The 15,801-nt window shown below is 60.5% G+C and overlaps 1 protein-coding gene across 2 annotated transcripts; it reads right to left on the bottom strand.

The window, feature by feature from the left end:
* Positions 1 to 2,326: 2,326 nt before the first annotated feature.
* OGFR (opioid growth factor receptor) lies at positions 2,327 to 11,217 on the bottom strand. Of its 2 annotated transcripts, none has more exons than XM_033187022.1 (7): positions 10,982 to 11,217; positions 8,416 to 8,484; positions 7,719 to 7,797; positions 6,420 to 6,498; positions 5,532 to 5,598; positions 4,473 to 4,621; positions 2,327 to 3,792 (listed from the first exon to the last, which is right to left on the bottom strand). In XM_033187022.1, the coding sequence occupies exons 1-7, from the start codon at positions 11,156 to 11,158 to the stop codon at positions 2,673 to 2,675; spliced, it is 1,740 nt and encodes a 579-aa protein (XP_033042913.1). In that variant the 5' UTR covers positions 11,159 to 11,217; the 3' UTR covers positions 2,327 to 2,672. The 2 variants fall into 2 exon arrangements, with proteins under 2 accessions (XP_033042913.1, XP_033042914.1); XM_033187023.1 differs by having other exon boundaries at positions 8,416 to 8,479; positions 10,982 to 11,216.
* Between the last annotated feature and the right edge of the window lie 4,584 nt (positions 11,218 to 15,801).

Here is a 15,801-nt window from a genome sequence, read left to right as displayed (position 1 = left end):
TCCCCAGATCCCTGGCCTGAAGGAACTGTGTCCTGAGCAGGAACCTGAAGGCGGTGCTGGCCATGTCCATCTCCCACAAGCTCGGGGGTCGCCAAGCCCGGCCAAGGTCTGTCTCAGGCTGCCCGGGCAGTCGCTGCCCTGGGGGACTCAAACGTTCCAGTTGCCTGCAGGGTCCATGAAGGCGCAGAATGGCAGCCTCTCCCCCAGGAGTCTGGAGAATTCCCCGAGAAAGGCTGCCCTGGGGGTTGTAGGAGGTTGCAGGAGCTTCCTTTGGGCAGGTGGGGACTCATGACTGTTGCGATGCTGTGAGTTAGCAAGGGCAGGAGAGGATGAGAGGGGAGTGGGCGCAAAACCGCTCAGCAGGAGTGCGGCACTCCCGCCGGACGCAGTCAGCCTGGGTGACAGAGGGAGGCCTCATCTCTACCAAAAATTAAAACATGGGCTGGGCATGGTGGTGCTCACCTGTAGGCCCAGCTACACAGGAGGCTGAGGCAAGAGGATCGCTTGAGCCCGTAAGTTTGGGGCTGCAGTGAGCCAAGATGGCGCCACTGCACTCCTGCGTGGGCAAGAGAGTGAGACCCTGTCTCAAAATCATGAAGTGTCACTCTAATCTCTCCCGAGGTGAAGTGAGTGGAGGGAGATTCTCCCTTCACTGCTGGGGGAGAGCGGTGACTGCGAGGGGTGTGTGAATTCCATCAGTGTGGTACCAGGGTCTCCAGCCAGGTGGGAGGAGCTGGAAAGGCCCACCCTCCTGAGGAGTGCAAGTCATCCTGGCACAGAGCTTCCTCACAGAGGACTTTTGACAAGGGGGAGGGGTGGGTGGAGTAGGTCAGCCCAGACAGCTGGGGGACTTAGGGGCTCCTAGCAGCAGCCCCACCCCAAGCCCAGGGTCTGGGGGACAGGATGAGTCCTCCCTACCAGTTCCACCTGGCAAGATGACCCTGTGGCCAGCCCCCTCCTCAGCAGCTCTCCCCTGGTCCCTGGCCCCACACCCCACTCTGCCTATCCCCACGATGCCCAGCATGCAGTCAGCAAGAACTGCTATCTGATCCAAATGAGACAAAAGAGCTGGCCTTCACCTCAGGCCAGGGGAGCCGCCTCACGCCTGGGACACCTACTTGGTGTCCCCCTGAACCACCTTCAAGTCCCTCAAAAAACCACCCCCAGCTCCAGGCAGATCCTAGGCAGAGGGTGGATGCTGCCAGAGCTCAGCCTCCCCCGGCTCACCTTTGACTGGTGCAGAGCCTCCTGCTGCCCACCCGTTGTGGGTCATCACTCTCCCTGAAGCCCGGGTTGGCTGGCCAGCACTGCCTGCTGTCCCCAGGCGCCCACCACCAGGCACCAGCCCCCAGGGCTGCTCCAACAGGGGCTCCTCACTTCAGGTGCTGATTTCCACCGACTGCAGCCCCGCAACAGCCTGAACCAGGGACGCTGGATCTGCTGGGTGCTGCCCCAGTGACTGCATTTCTAGCCCTATGTCCCCCTCACTGCCTCGGTTTCCCTCCATGGCAGGAATCCCCTCACTGAGCCACCCACACTTGAGTTGAGGCACCAGGGGTCCCACAGCTTCCCCACCCAGCTCTGGGGGATTATTGAACCTGGGGTGTCTCCTCCCAGTGACTTCTGGCTTGTGTATCCAATGCCACCAGATGGGCCCTGGGCATTTTCCCTGAAGTGGTACCAGGTCTACAGCTTTAATCCTCCCACCCAGGGGTGCCCCGGGTCTGCCTTGTCCTTCACTGAGCAAAGACAAGTGTCCGGCCCCTCCTCTGAGGCCCCACAAAAGCTCCTTACCCCGCATATGCAGAAATGTAGGTGAACCGGGAAGGGTGGGGGTCCTGGCCCAGGGTGACAAGACCAGACTGCAGGGAGGGGCTGCCCAGGGGGTACACCTGCCTTCACCAGACCTGAGGGAGCCAAGGGGCCTGACAGAAAGTACTGCCAAGCCTGCCTGAGGCACAGCATCGCACCCTACATCACAGCAGGCAGAAAGGCCAGGTCTACACCCCCACCATGCACAAGCACTGCCCCCAGCCAACCCCAGGGGGATCCCCAGACTCATCTGCAACAGGTGGCAAAGCCTGCTGAGGGACCTCGGTCCGACCTTCAAAGGCCCTGAGAGGCTGCAGCCTGCCCACCTGTGCACGCCTGGTGACTGTGGCCAAGTGGGTGTGTGGGGAGGGCTGTGCCACCACTCTGCCCCCATGGGCACCTGGTGGAGCAATGTGAGGCAGTAGCCGGGCCAGGCCACCAGAGCCTGGAGGGACAGCAGCTGTGATACCAGCCTTACCAGCCACCTAACAGGACCCCACTCCATACCAAAGACTCAAAGTCAAATGAGTTTATTCAGAAAAGGCCTTGCTTGGCACCAGACTAAGAAAAGCAGCCCTGCCCCCCCACCCCCTCCACCCCAGAAGGGTCAATTTACAAAGACAAGGGTGCAGGGGAGAGCTGAGTGGGGAAGACAGCCAGGCCAGGAGGCTTCTGCGGGCCTTGGCCTTCCCTGAGGGCCTCGCACCTTCCGGTGGCTGCTACAGTGGCCACCACAGGAGGCCAGCACTGTGGGTCATGGGTCACGGAGCAGAGCCTGAGGGGAGCCCGCAGCAGCTCTGGAGGCCCCAGCCCCTGCAGCAGGGCCAGGAGGGCCAAGATGCCATCGGGGAATCCTTTCCTTAAGGCTTCCCAGATTTGGCAAAAGGCTTCACCTCTGTGTCCTGCACCTCTGCTGCCTCCCCTGCCTTGGCTGGCTCGTCCCCTGCAGGTGCTGCCGGGCTGTGGCCTGGGGTCTCCGACGGGCTCTCAGCTGGCCCGTCCCCTGCAGGTCCTGCCGGGCTGGGGCCTGGGGTCTCCGATGGGCTCCCAGGGGTACCTTCTTTGGGCCCTGTTCGACCTTCTGTGTCCTCCTCAACCCCGTTCTCACTGTGTCCAGCCTTGGGGTACCCCGATGGGGCAGGGCACCCGGCAAGGCCCAAGGTCTGGGCACCACCACTGGCTACCGCAGCACTGTCCCCAGCACCCTTATCCACCTTCCTCCGCTTCCTCACCTTGTCGGCCACCCTGTCTCCCAGGGGTTGGGGGCAGGGCTGCACGGCCTCCCTGGGGTCCTGGCCCCCCACTTCCTGAGTCCCCGTCCTGAGGCTGCCCTGGCTGAGGGCACACCCCTCCAAGTTCAGAGCGATCTTCTCCACCTCCGAGGCACTCTGAGGGCCTGGCTTTGTTGGGGGCTGCTCCCGCCGGCTCAGCTCCAGCTTCCTCTTCTTGGTCTCCTTGGGGCTTAGGGGTTCTGGCCCATCTTCCCCATGACCCCCGGCCTCATCCCCCTGGCTCCTCTCCAGGGGTCCCGCATCCTGGGGCTCCACACTCCGTGGCTGGGGACCCTCGTCCACCCTGCCCCTACCCTTGCTGTGCTCTGGCCCACAGGTCCGACCCTGGGTGCTGGCCTTGCGGTCGGGGTCCCTGGGGCTTCCTTCTTCCTCCACCTTCCTGGAGCCCTCGAGCGGACGGGGCAGAGAGCTGGGCTTGAACCTCCGCAGCTTGTCCGGGGGCCCCCAGACAAACTTGCAGCGGGGCCGGAAGTGCTCCCAGGCGAAGTGCACCAGCTGGCGACGCTGGTTCCGGCAGCGCACAGCGAACATGAAGTAGTCCAGGGCACTCTGTCGCACGCCCGGCAGCTCCCGCCGCACCAGCGTCTCCTCCAGGAAGAAGCGGACCAGCGGCGCCTGGAAGTGCTCAAGGCCCAGCTCACCCAGCGACTTGAGGATGCGCGTGATGCGGAGGTTGTTGTGGCTGCGCCTGTGGGAGGTCCAGGTCAGCGGAGGTCAATGGCCGGGGCCCCTCCTGCTGGGCCGCGCCCTGTCCCAGTCTGCACTCCCACCCAGCTCCACCGGAGTCCCCCCATCCTGGCCCACGATCCAGTCTTTCTCTCCACTTGCCTCCCTGGGCCCAGGGGAGGACTCACGCTGTCCCTGTGAAAATGGCCTGTGGGCCCTAGACACCTGGGGGTTGGGAGGGATACTGACACATCACCTACAGGGTGGCTGTACCCCGAGTCCCCCTGGTGGGGAGGAGCTGGCTGGACAAGAACGACAAGGGGCCCCTCCAGGGTACAGGGGCCTTGATCACCCTGTGAGAGCTGGCTGTACCGCTGCAGATTCTCCCTCACCCCCGCTTGCTTTTCTATGCGGACTGCCCCCTCCCGGGTGCAGGAACAGCCTGCAGATTCTCCATCACCCGTTTGCTTCTCTGTGCGGACTGCCACCTCCCGGCTGTAAGAACAGCATTCTTTACCTTCTCACCAACCCTACTGGGGAGGGACCGCCTGGCTCTACAGGCAGCAAGGAGGGGCTCACAGCCTTGGTCTATTGCCCAAGCGGCCCTGGAGTTCTTTGTCTGCAGCAGCGCTCTGTGACCTGCCCGAAACCTGACGTGACCCTGTTCTGTGCTGAGGGTGGGCAGGAGTAGCTGGGCCTCACCAGTTCAGGTTCTGGAAGCGCTTCTGGTAGTTCTGTGCTCGGCCCACTGTGCCCGTGCCTCGGTCCTCCAGCTGGATCCCATAGAAGCCCAGCATGAGTTCATAGGCCCGGACAAACCGCTCCTGGATCTCCGGGGAGCTTTTAAACACCTGGAAAAGACCCCCTTGGAGAGCTCAGGGCACCATCCCTGAAGCCCCAGTTCTCTCGGGGAGTGTGGGAGTGGCCTTGGGTCCCGACTCACTCAGAGGCCTGGACTAGACAGACATACATACACACATACATACATACATACACAGGCAGAGTCTTGCTCTGTTGCCCAGGCTAGAGCGCAGTGGTGCAATCTCAGTCACCGCAACCTCTGCCTCCCAGGTAGCTGGGGTTACAGGTGCCCGCCACCACGCTTGGCTATTTTTTTTGTATTTTTAGTAGAGATGGGGTTTCGTCACGTTGGTCAGGCTGGTCTCAAACTCCTGACCTCAGGTGATCCACCCACCTCAGCCTCCCACAGTGCTGGGATTACAAATGTGAGCCACGGTGCCTGGCCTGAACTTAAGACTTTTAGGGTAAAATGACAAGAGACACATTCATGTCTTCATCTCTCCTCTGAGCTGCTCTGAGCTCTTGCCAGGGCCCAAGGCTGTGGCCCTCCCCCGAGAGGAAGTCGCTGGCCATGGGAGCGCCAGGAGGGGTCCCTTGGCTCTCTAAGTCCCTGCATCCTTCAGGGGCAGCTTCCAGACTTGGGTGACCCCACTCCAGCCTAAACCAGTGGTGAGAAAGGCAGATCCCGCCATTCCAGGTCTCTCAGAGGCTCAGACCCAGACTCCCGCATGGGGACAAACAGCCTCGGAAACCGGGTTTCTCGAGATGCCTGGTGGGGCGAGGACCACTGGGGAGGGAAGGGCATCATACGGAAGGTCATCATACTGGACCTCTGCCTTTCAAGGGGCCCCTGAGGGGGCACTCAATGCCTGCTGTCAGATGTGACCCTGTCTCTGAAGAGGCGTGGCTTGCCCAGGCCTCCCCATCTCCCCCTCCAGCCACATCCAAGGCCTGGCTCACCTCGACCTCCCTGAGCGTGAGGGGTTTGGCATGCCAGTTCACTCCCGGTTCTCGCAGAGGAAACAGCCTGCAGGAGAAGAGATGCCCAGGCAAGGGGTTAGGAGAGCTGCTTCCAGCCCTCAGGCATGCACTTGCTGTGTAGCCCGGGGCAGCTCCCACCCTCTCTGGGCTCCCAGGCTTAACTCTAGGAGGGAGTGGCTAGGCAGAGGAGCAAGGGTGGGAGAACTCAGGTGAGCGGACGAGGGCTCAGAACAGGAGGTGTGTGGCCGTGAGCCACCGCAGCACTGGGGAGGTGACTCAGACAGCAAGGGGCCCTGTAGCCATCCACCCCGGGCAGACCAGGGCCTTCCTTTCTACTCCTCACTTGTGCTCTCTTGTGCTGTCACTCGTGACACATTGCACACCAACAGAGGCTCCCTGTGGACGCCCAGAGAGCTGTCCCCAAAGTAGGGCCATGCTGTGTTTCCGAGGCTACACTGTGGATCCCCGAGACGCCTGCCACGAGGCTCACCCCAGCACTATGCCAGGACCCTGCTCCAACTGAGTCAGACACAGGGGCCATCTCTTGAGGCTCACAGAGGCCTCCTGACACCAAGGCTGCCCCTCTGGCAGGCAGGACCCGCCCCTCTCCTGTTTCAGGGAGCTTGTGTGCAACCCTTCCTGTCCCCCTGGTCACCAAGAGCCCACAGACTGGGGACAGACCTAAGCCTTCCCTCAGTGGCTCTTGCATGTCCAGTAATGTCCATTCGTGTCATATGGACACCAGCTTCCAGGAAGGACAAGGAGTGCTCAGTCACGCAAGGAAGCAGCATGGGGTGGGCTCCTGCCTGGGAGGGCCCTCCCCCGAAGCCTCCCCCACTCCCCATCCTCCCATTCTCCCCAACTCACCACTGGATGTAGGAGTGATTGTCCTCAAGGAGGTCATAGTTGTCCCTCCAGTTCTGAAGAATGTCCTCAATGAAACAGCCTGGGAGCCCCATGGGGACAAGTCAGCTGTGGCAGCTACCCTGCCCGTGCTCAGGAGGACGGGGTGTGTAGGGGGGCAAAGGGAGACAGTGCTGCCAGCAGCTTTCCCAAGCTACCCCTCGTCCCTGTCTCCTGAGGCACTTCAGGGTGCTAGGCTCAGCGGGGCTACCCGTCCCTCCTCCGACGCACAGCCCTTGCCCTGCTGCCATCTGTGAACTGGACCCTTGCTGCTGGCTGGCGGCAAACCCGAGTGAGAGCCCGGCAGGTCCCTCTGGGGGAACCAGTGGTCCTTGACCAGGACCTGTCTGTATAGGAGGGGGCCTCAGTGCCTCCCACAAAAGGTGGCCTGTCAACCACAGAAATCTGTCCTCAAACAAAGCCCCCAGCTGAAGCCAGCCCCATGATGTGGCAGGCACAGTCTCCCGAAATGGGGGCCTGACAGTATTGTGTGCAGCCACCCAGTCTCTGTTTCATGTTGCAGCCATGACAAATGCATAAACAGGTGTGGGCACGTGCCCGTGAAACTTTATTGACACTGAAATTTTAATTTCCTATAATATTGAAGTCATAGAATACTGTTCTATTTTTTCTGAGAGGGAGTCTCGCTCTGTCGCCCAGGATGGAGCGCAGTGGCGTGATCTCGGCTCACTGCAACCTTCACCTCCCAGGTTCAAGTGATTCTCCTGCTTCAGCCTCCTGAGTAGCTGGGACTACAGGCGCACACTACCACACCCCGCAACTTTTTTTTGTATTTTTAGTAGAGACGGGGTTTCACCATATTGGCCAGGCTGGTCTCGAACTCCTGTGTGATCCACCTGCCTCGGGCTCCCCAAGTGCTGGGATTACAAGCATGAACCACCAGGCCCGGCTTCTACTTTAATTTTTTTCCAACCATTTAAAAATATAAAAACCATCCTTCGCTCCTTGGTTTACGTGTGGCTTTCATGAGGTCGTGGAGGAGCTCAGTGGTGTGGCCTGAAAAGCTGCAGAGATTCAGTCTCCGGCTCTTGACCGAGTTAGCCCACCCTGATCCAAACACCTCTGCAGAAATCCCAGGCTGGGGTCCTGCAGTCCCTCTGGCCGCCTCCAGGGGGCACTGTGGCGCTATTTGAAAGCCGTGGTCCTGGTAATCCCCCGGTACATCCCAAACCAGGCCCCAGTGGACCACCCCCGCCAGGCAAGGATGGAAGTGCCGGTTGCCAGTGGTTGTGGGGCACCTACCGTTGGGCAGGAAGCGGATCTCATTTCTGTAGAAACTCAGGTTTGGCGTGTCCCCATTGCAGTCTCGTTCCACCAGATCCTGAAGAGCCAGAGAAAGGGGACAGCAGGGACCCATCAGACACAAGCTGCCCTGGGCCCTCCGTGCCTTTCGGGGAGGAGCACCTGCAAACCTCCAGGCTGGCCCAAGACCCCAAGAGCCCGCATGGCTCCTCACTCTGCAGGTGGGGGCCATTCAGAGGACAGCAGCTGCCTCCAAGCGGCAGGGACCCCCCTTCCCCATCTCGCCGGCCAGGCCAGGCCTGGCAGGTCCCCTCCTCAGCACCCTGAAGGCAGCACAGGGGTTTCTGTGATTCAGGGGTGTGGAGGGTAATTGCTGAGGACAACCACCACCCACAGGAGACAGGACTGGCATGGGGGTGTGGTGCCGTGTGGGTGACATCATGGCTAGCACTATGGCCACATTTGCAAGGCTACGGTGTGCTGAAGCTCAGAAACGTAGGGGGACACCGCTGGTCTCCCATGAGAGGGGATGGGCAGGGCTCTGAATCTACACCAGGCTGTGCCCCAGGCAGGGTCCTGCCCAGAACTGTGGCCCGGGCGCAGCAAGCCAGGCCTGCCTTCCAGAAGAAGCCGGAACATTCTGAGAAGAGCAGCTGGTGGGAGGGCTCTGTGTCCTGGGGCAGGGGCAGGCACGTACCGGGTAGTTGTGCCGGTACCTACACATGTCCCTCGTGGCTCGCCAGTTTCGGGACCCCGTCATCCTGGACTGGGAAGAGAAGAGATGGGATTAGGACCCCCATGGGAGACCCCCAAGTGAGCCCCCACCGTGGTGAGGGCTGCAGGGCCTGGGCCTGTCTTTAAAGGATGGGGGTTTCACTCCTTTATTCTCCCTTTCATTCCTCCCTTTCATTCTCCCGCCCTGGCTCTTTTTTGGGGGTTCCCAGTGGGGCAGATTTGGGCCTCAGTAAAGCACCCCAACACCCTGCACAGAACCAGAGAGGGCTGCAGTAGCCAAGTGGGGGCCTGCTCCTTCTATAGGCCCCCTTGGGACTCCTGGCTTCCACCTTAGGATGGCCCCTGGCTGACATGCACCTGCCCTGGGGTATGGCCCTGACCCTCTCCTCCTCCTAGGCTCGCTGGCCACCCCCCATCCTGGGTTTAGCCTCTGTTCTGTGCCCCTGAAGACTCCCCCTGCTTTGTGCTCTAAAGTCACCAGGCTGTGTTCTTGGGGGCAGTGGTCTCACCACCTATAGCGCCAGGAGGGGACCCAGGTGCTTCTGGCAGGGTCTAATGAATGAATGCCCCTTCTCTGTCCAACCCCACACCTCACAGGCCATGGTGAGGTCAGGCCCTGAGTCTCCAGCCTCCAGCCCTGTCTGGGGATGGCTTCTCAGCAAGATGTCAGGTCCCCTTGATGCCCCAAGCCCTTCAGCCCCTATCTCTGCAGGGCAAGCATCATGAGGCTAAGCAAAGGACTGGAAGTACCTAGTGATGAGGATGCTAGGACACAGCCCTGACCTTGCGATGAGGGTAGGGGGGCTGGGGCTGAGCCCCATTCGGTGGGTAGGGCAGGAATGGTTGTGCTCATCCAGGGCAACAACTGGGACCCAGGATCCCCGGGGAGTGCTAGAAGGGGGTTTGGGAGGCCCGGTCAGCCACTGTATCCCCTGGTTGCCCGCTGAGCTCAGGCTGGGGCCTGGCACTGCCTCTTTGCCTGATTTCCTTTTTCTTTCCCCCGGAGATGGAGCTTCATGCAATCTCCACTCGCTGCCTGATTTCCTTTTTCTTTCCCCCGGAGATGGAGCTTCATGCAATCTCCACTCGCTGCAACCTCCACCTCTCAGGTTTCCGTGATTCTCCTGCTTAAACCTCTTGAGTAGCTGGGATTACAGGTGCCCATCACCATGCCTGGTTAATTTTGTGTTTTTAGTAGAGACAGAATTTCACCATGTTGGCCAGGCTAATCTTGGACTCCTAACTTCTGGTGATCCGACCGCCTAGGCCTCCGAAATTGCTGGGATTACAGGCCTGAGCCACCGCCACCAGCCTCACTTCTCAACAGGGCCTGCTCGTGTTGTTCTCTCGCCTCGCCCAGCCATCAGTTTCTGCTTCTTCCTGGGGCCAGTGGGAGCCTCCCTGGGTCAGTTCTGGAGGCTGGGTCCTGACTGGATGCGGCCACAGTCAGCCCACAGGTGCATACATGACACTGCCCAGGAGAAAGTGCAACAGCCCCGCCAGGGTCCAGCGCAGGCAGCTCGGGAGGCCTGAGGGGTCCGAAGGAGAAGGGGAGGGGCTTGGGGACAGAAGCCGCAGCAGGAGGCAGAAGGGAAGAGGTCAAAGGTCACAGGCGCCTGGCAGGATGGTCAGGGCCTCTGAGCACCACTTCAGGAGAGTGGCCTGAGGAACTCCAGTGAGGGGAGCCCGTCAGAGCTCACCCAGGGGTCACACCGTCCTGGGGGACAGTGCCAGGCCCCGCCCCCCTGCCCAGCCTGCCTGGCAGCTGCCCTCCCGGCGACAGGGCCGAGCCCCTCCGTGCTCTCTCACTGCCCACTCCACCATGGCCAGGCGCAAACGCAAACAGTGCTGGGTGCCAACGGGAGAAACCATGCGGAGCCCATGGCTCGGAGTTCCAGACACTTCCCAGCCCTCCACAACCCGGGCACTCAGCTGGAAGGGCGCTCCCAAATAAATCCCAGCTCCCCGACCCGGCACCGGACTGCGGCAATGCGGCGTTCCCAGCGCGGCTCAGGGAGCCGCTGGCAACAAAAGTAACCCCGGCGTTAACAGGCGCCCGGCGGTAACAAAAGTAACAGGCGGAGGCCCCAGCAGCCAGCCCCGGGCTCCCGCAGGTGCAGAAGCGAAGCCTCCCAGGCCAGACCCGGCCCCGGCCCCGGCTCCAGACCCAGCCCCAGGCCATGGGGCCTGCGCAGGGGCCGCCAGGAGGCCGAGGCGCGGGCCCGAGGCGGGGGGTCCCATCGCGGGCGGCCAGGGCGGCCGGAGACAGGACGCGCCTGAGGCACCCCGGGGGGAAACGGCGCCCACGCACGATGGGGCCCGGGAGGCTCTATCCCCCACGCGCGGCGCCCGCAGTTCCCCGCCAGGCCCTGGGGCCGGGGGTCGGCCGGTCTGGGGTGGGGTCCCCGGGGCTGCGGGAGCTCCAGGAGACCCCAGGTGTCTCCGCCCAGGAGAGGGGGGTCTCCGGTCCACGCGGCCAGGCGGGGGGCGCCGGGGACCCCAGGCCTCGTCAGCGCCGCGGGCCGCACCTGGAGCGCGCTGGGCCGCGCCGCCCGCGGCTCCTCCGATTCCTCGTCCTCGTCCTGGTCCCCCGCGTCCGCGTCCCTCGCGCCGGCGGCCTCGCCGTCCTCGCAGTCCTCGTCCTCCGCGTCCTCCGCATCCTCCTCGTCCTCCTCCCAGGTGGAGTCGCAGTCGGGGTCCTCCATGCTCGCTGCGGCGGGGCTGGCGCTAGAGGCGGAAGCGAAACCTAAAGCGGAGGAAGCGCGGGGGGCGGGGCGGGGCGGGGCGGGGGGAGGGGAGAGGGGGCGGGGGGCGGGGCGGGGGGAGGGGAGGGAGCGGCCCAGGCCCCGCCCGCGTCCGCGCGCAACGCCCCTCCCTCCCCCGAGAATTCCCCAACGTCCGCCCGGGAGGATGCGCCTCGTAGAACGCCCACCCCCACCCCACGATGCCCACCCGGGAGGATTCGCCCCACCCCGTCTCGCAAGGATGCCCGCCCTAGGAGATCCTCCCTCCCGAAAATGTCCCCAAAGCCTGCCCGCCCCCCAGAGGACCGTCTCCCGGAAGATGAGCCGGGCTCCTCGGGAGGATGTCTTCCCGATGATGTTCTCCCAGCAGGATTCTCTCCCCGGAGGATGCCTGCCCCGCAGATAATCCCCCCTTCCAAGAATATTTCTGTCCCCCAAGAGAAATTCCCCCAGAGGATGTCCCCATCAGAAGAATGGCCCCTGGAGGATAACCCCTGGAGGGGCCACATGTCCACAGGGGCCTCTCTCCCCAAGCTGGGTTTGTGGGGGTCCCTGTCCTTTTGCTGCGGGCTGGGGGCCTTACTCAGCTCCCGGAAGCTGCTGGCAGACCCCTGTCACTCCACAGGCAGTGCAAAGCATGTCCGTTTTCTTTTTGAAGCCACCAGGGGAGTCTTTCTCTCTAGGGTGCCGAGTCTTATATAACCAAGATGACATGGGCAGGCTGTCATCCTCTCTCGCCATCTTCTCTCAGTTGTAAGAAGGCACTTAGGGGAGAGGACCACACAAAGCCTGCGCCACCAGGAGGGTCACCCTGGGGATGGTTCAACACAGCTGATGCCAGTTCAGTGCCTTCTCAGGGCCATCTCTCTGAGTACTGGCAGATCTGGGGCAGCACACAGTCACTTTCAGCTGCCGTTTCCCAGCACCGCGGGTCCCTTGCTCATCCACCTTTGACATCTGCTGGCGATACATGGCAAAGTTGGTGACATTTTGGAATAAAAGTCGGGAGTGGCCACCCCAGATAACTTCTTCTGTAACTACTATACCACTTCATTGCAAAAAATTTAGGTAAAACTAAATCTGGATTTTGGACTTGGCCATGAGGATAGCTTCTGGCAGAGTTGTCCCTGGAATGATGGTGGTGGACAGGTGGAGTGGGCCCCAGCCCAGCCCCCAGGGGCACTGCCATCTCCTAGCCCTGCAGGCCCACTGGCAGGCCTCAGGCTGCTTGGACCTGGGAACTGGTGACATTCCTTGTACTATGTGCCAGGGACAGTCGTGAACGGAAGTCTTCCAATCCTGGTCACAAGTACAGGTTAAGGACTCTCTGGGCCCTAATCTTTGCTGACCTGTTGACCGTTGTTAGCAGGTGCAGTCTCACCTGGCTGGAACCTGTGGACATACATCTCCCTTTCTTAAAACGACAGTAGTGATTCCCCGAAGTTTTGGGGCTCTGGACATTTCTGCAAATCAACTTACTGCAGTGGCCAGGGCAGGTTTCCCAGGGAGAGTGAGTGAGCTGCCTAACCTTCTTGTTAGATGATTTACAGCTGGGATCTGCTTACAGCATCAGAATAGATGGTGGGGAGGGGGTGGGGAGGCTCTGACGGGGATGTTGATGGGTGCTGGGCGGTTGTATAGGGTTTGGATGATCTGAGACTTGGGTGGGCACGCTGCTCCCTCCACTGCCCCAGAAAACAGAAAGACAAGCATACTGGGTGCTGCCAACATTGTTCCAAGGGGGCAGCATTCCTGCTGCTGCCCTACTGTTGGCAGGATATAGAACCACTTCCCTAAAAAGAGTATTAGAGACATTGCCCAACTTCTGTTTTACAAATATCACCACACTGAATTGCTTCTTTACAAATATCACCACACCAAATTGCTTCTTTAGTTGCTTTTGTGTCGTGTGTGTGTGTGTGTGTGTGTGTGCGTGTGCAGAGCTCATTTCAGGGGCATGCTAATCCAAGAAGTGCAGGAGCTGCTGCAGGGGACTGTGCAACAGCATTGCTTCTTCAGAGCGTCCTCTGCAGTTCAGTGACGCCCTGTATGGCTCGGCATTCCAGAAGGGTTTGCTGTTGAGGCTGGGGAAAGGGGCTCTCTTTCTCTGTCACTTTCTCTCTCTCTCTTTCTCTCTGTCTCTCTCTCACACACACACACAGACACACACACACAGAGCTCCCAGGCACCCAGGAAGGGCAATGGTCTCTGTACATGCAGTAGGCGATGTGCCTGGAGCAGGCATCGCTCACAGCTAAGGAGCCCAGCAGAATTTTGTGTGGCTCGGGGCTTGGATTTCAGCCTTCATATCTTCTCCACGTAAGACCAGTGGCAGCCACGTGATTTGGCCCAAACATGCCCTGTCCTCAATCAATCAGCCAAGCAGGGAGCCTCGCTGCCAGTGCCCTGCCGCTCAGTATTTATTTGCTGCTATTTGGGGAGCAGTAGAGCCCAACTGCCTTTCCCAGTCACCCCTGGGTCGCCCTGGGTGGGGGAGGCAGGGGAGTTCAGATCACTCCCACTCTCAGCCTTCACTGAGTCCCCACCCACAGCTGCCAGCCATAGAGAAAATGTCTCTGCAGCCGCAGGTGCTCTCGGGCCCTGGGTGTCCCAGGCAGAGCCGCTGCTGAGGCTTCCAGGCTCAACATCAGTAGCCGCTTCTGACCCATTCAGATCTTGTCCTGAGCGCGCACTGTGCCATGTCTCGCCTCTACAGCAGCAGGTGCCTGAGCGTCCGTGCGCGGGCCAGCCTCATGCCAGCTCCGTTTTCCTTTTCAGATTTGTGTTCGGTCTGCACCTTCTACATGACATGGTGGAGTATGCATTACATAAAGCCCCCAGGTTAGAGACAGGACCCCTAGGGCCAGGAGGGGGTAAATACAGCGCTGACCAGGACTGGAGGCCATGTCACCCTTGCCCCAACACTTGTGAATTTGACCTGGTCGTCCCACCTGCCAGCAGAGCGTGAACTGGGCCTCCCCACAAGGAAGCCCGGAAGTCCCTGTGAGTCCATAAGGGCTGCATGGCTCCTGACTTCAACCAGCCTCTCGTCCAGAAGGGGAGGCCCGGGGCGGGGGGCATGCTGCTTGCCTGCCCGGTGGGCTTACTCTGTGGGCTCTCGCTTTCTCCTGGAAGTGCAGCAAAATGTTACAGTAATCGAGATAAGGCAGATTTTTTTTTTTTTTTTTTTTTTTGAGACGGAGTCTCGCTCTGTCGCCCAGGCTGGAGTGCAGTGGCTGGATCTCAGCTCACTGCAAGCTCCGCCTCCCGGGTTTACCGCCATTCTCCTGCCTCAGCCTCCGAGGAGCTGGGACTACAGGCGCCCGCCACCTCGCCCGGCTAGTTTTTTGTATTTTTTAGTAGAGACGGGGTTTCACCGTGTTAGCCAGGATGGTCTCGATCTCCTGACCTCGTGATCCGCCCGCCTCGGCCTCCCAAAGTGCTGGGATTACAGGCTTGAGCCACCGCGCCCAGCCCAAGGCAGATTTATTAACTAGTCTTTCCCAGCACAATCTGAGGTCACCCAAGATGCAGTTTCAGATGGAGGTTTACAACAGTGAGCCTGGGTAGAGCAGGACTCCTTCTGGCCATCCCGTGACACCCCGTGTTAGTGTTTGTCCCCCTTTCCCCTGCTGCTTCTGGAGTACCTAAGAGCCACGCTGCTGTCCCAGACCGAGACTCCAGGACAGGACCTGGCACAAAGCCCTGACTGAGGCTGACCTCACAGGAGAGATCGGACGGGCAAGGGGGCACACTTGGGCAGCAAAGGGAGACCCCACCCTTCCCTGGCTGCAGGGCTGAGTATTTGGGGTGTGAGTGGAAGAATGCCAGGCGGGTTCAGTCCTTCGGTCCGTGGGTGTGGGGCCCTCCAGGTGCCTGCTCTTTGTGGCAGGCTGTTACAGCAGGGCTGTGGATTTGTCCCGGCTCTACAGAAAAGGGACCCACAGGGTCTCCCAGGCAGCTGCTCTACCCTGGGAGTGCAGCTCAGGCAGGCCGTAGACCAGCAGCTTCCCTGGGTTCTTCTGCCCCAGAAGCAACAGCAGGTTTGGTGCAGACGAGCAGCAAGTGCCACACGGGGCGATCACACCACAGGATTCCTGGCTTTGCCTCTTTAGTGGGTGCCTTGTGATCTGCATCATGGTGAGGAGGACTCCAGGGACAGATGGCCAGGGACGTTCCCATGTGGTGGAGGAGACTCCACTGGCAGAGAAGCAGCGTCAAGCTGAAGACATTGGGGTGCGCTGGCTGGCCAGGACAGAGCTTGTCTCCCTGTCCACACATGGAACACTGGACTTCACTCTGCGGCCCAGCCAGCGGTCTCATCTCGCAGCCGCAGCTTTCAGCAGGAAGGAGCTTGCTGGTGCCTGCCTGACCTACCAGGGCCCACACCGTTTTGCCCTCCTAACATTCTGTATTTTAAGTGCTTGTAACAGTCCACAAAATAACCACTCAGAATCTGTTACTATTTTGTTTATACATTGTATCAAGTGAATGTTACCAAGTCATCTAAGTGTATGCTTTACTTATAAATCTTGGAAAAATAAAAACTTCGTTTTGGAGGAAAAGTTAACTTACTTTGGTATGAAAATCACACAACTCCAGGA

Source organism: Trachypithecus francoisi, unplaced genomic scaffold (genome assembly GCF_009764315.1).
Source record: "Trachypithecus francoisi isolate TF-2019V2 unplaced genomic scaffold, Tfra_2.0 Lachesis_group21, whole genome shotgun sequence".
Taxonomy (NCBI): domain Eukaryota; kingdom Metazoa; phylum Chordata; class Mammalia; order Primates; family Cercopithecidae; genus Trachypithecus; species Trachypithecus francoisi.
This window is presented reverse-complemented; position numbering and strand designations above follow the sequence as displayed.

Bases quoted from the DNA above. Each gene is read 5' to 3' on its own strand.
- OGFR (XM_033187022.1), bottom strand. From the start codon at position 11,158: ATGGAGGACCCCGACTGCGACTCCACCTGGGAGGAGGACGAGGAGGAT. The intron at 8,485-10,981 runs GTGCGGCCCGCG...TTCTCTTCCCAG, and splicing joins CGCGGCCCAGCGCGCTCCAG to TCCAGGATGACGGGGTCCCG. The intron at 3,793-4,472 runs GTGAGGCCCAGC...GACCTCCCACAG, and splicing joins CGCTTCCAGAACCTGAACTG to GCGCAGCCACAACAACCTCC.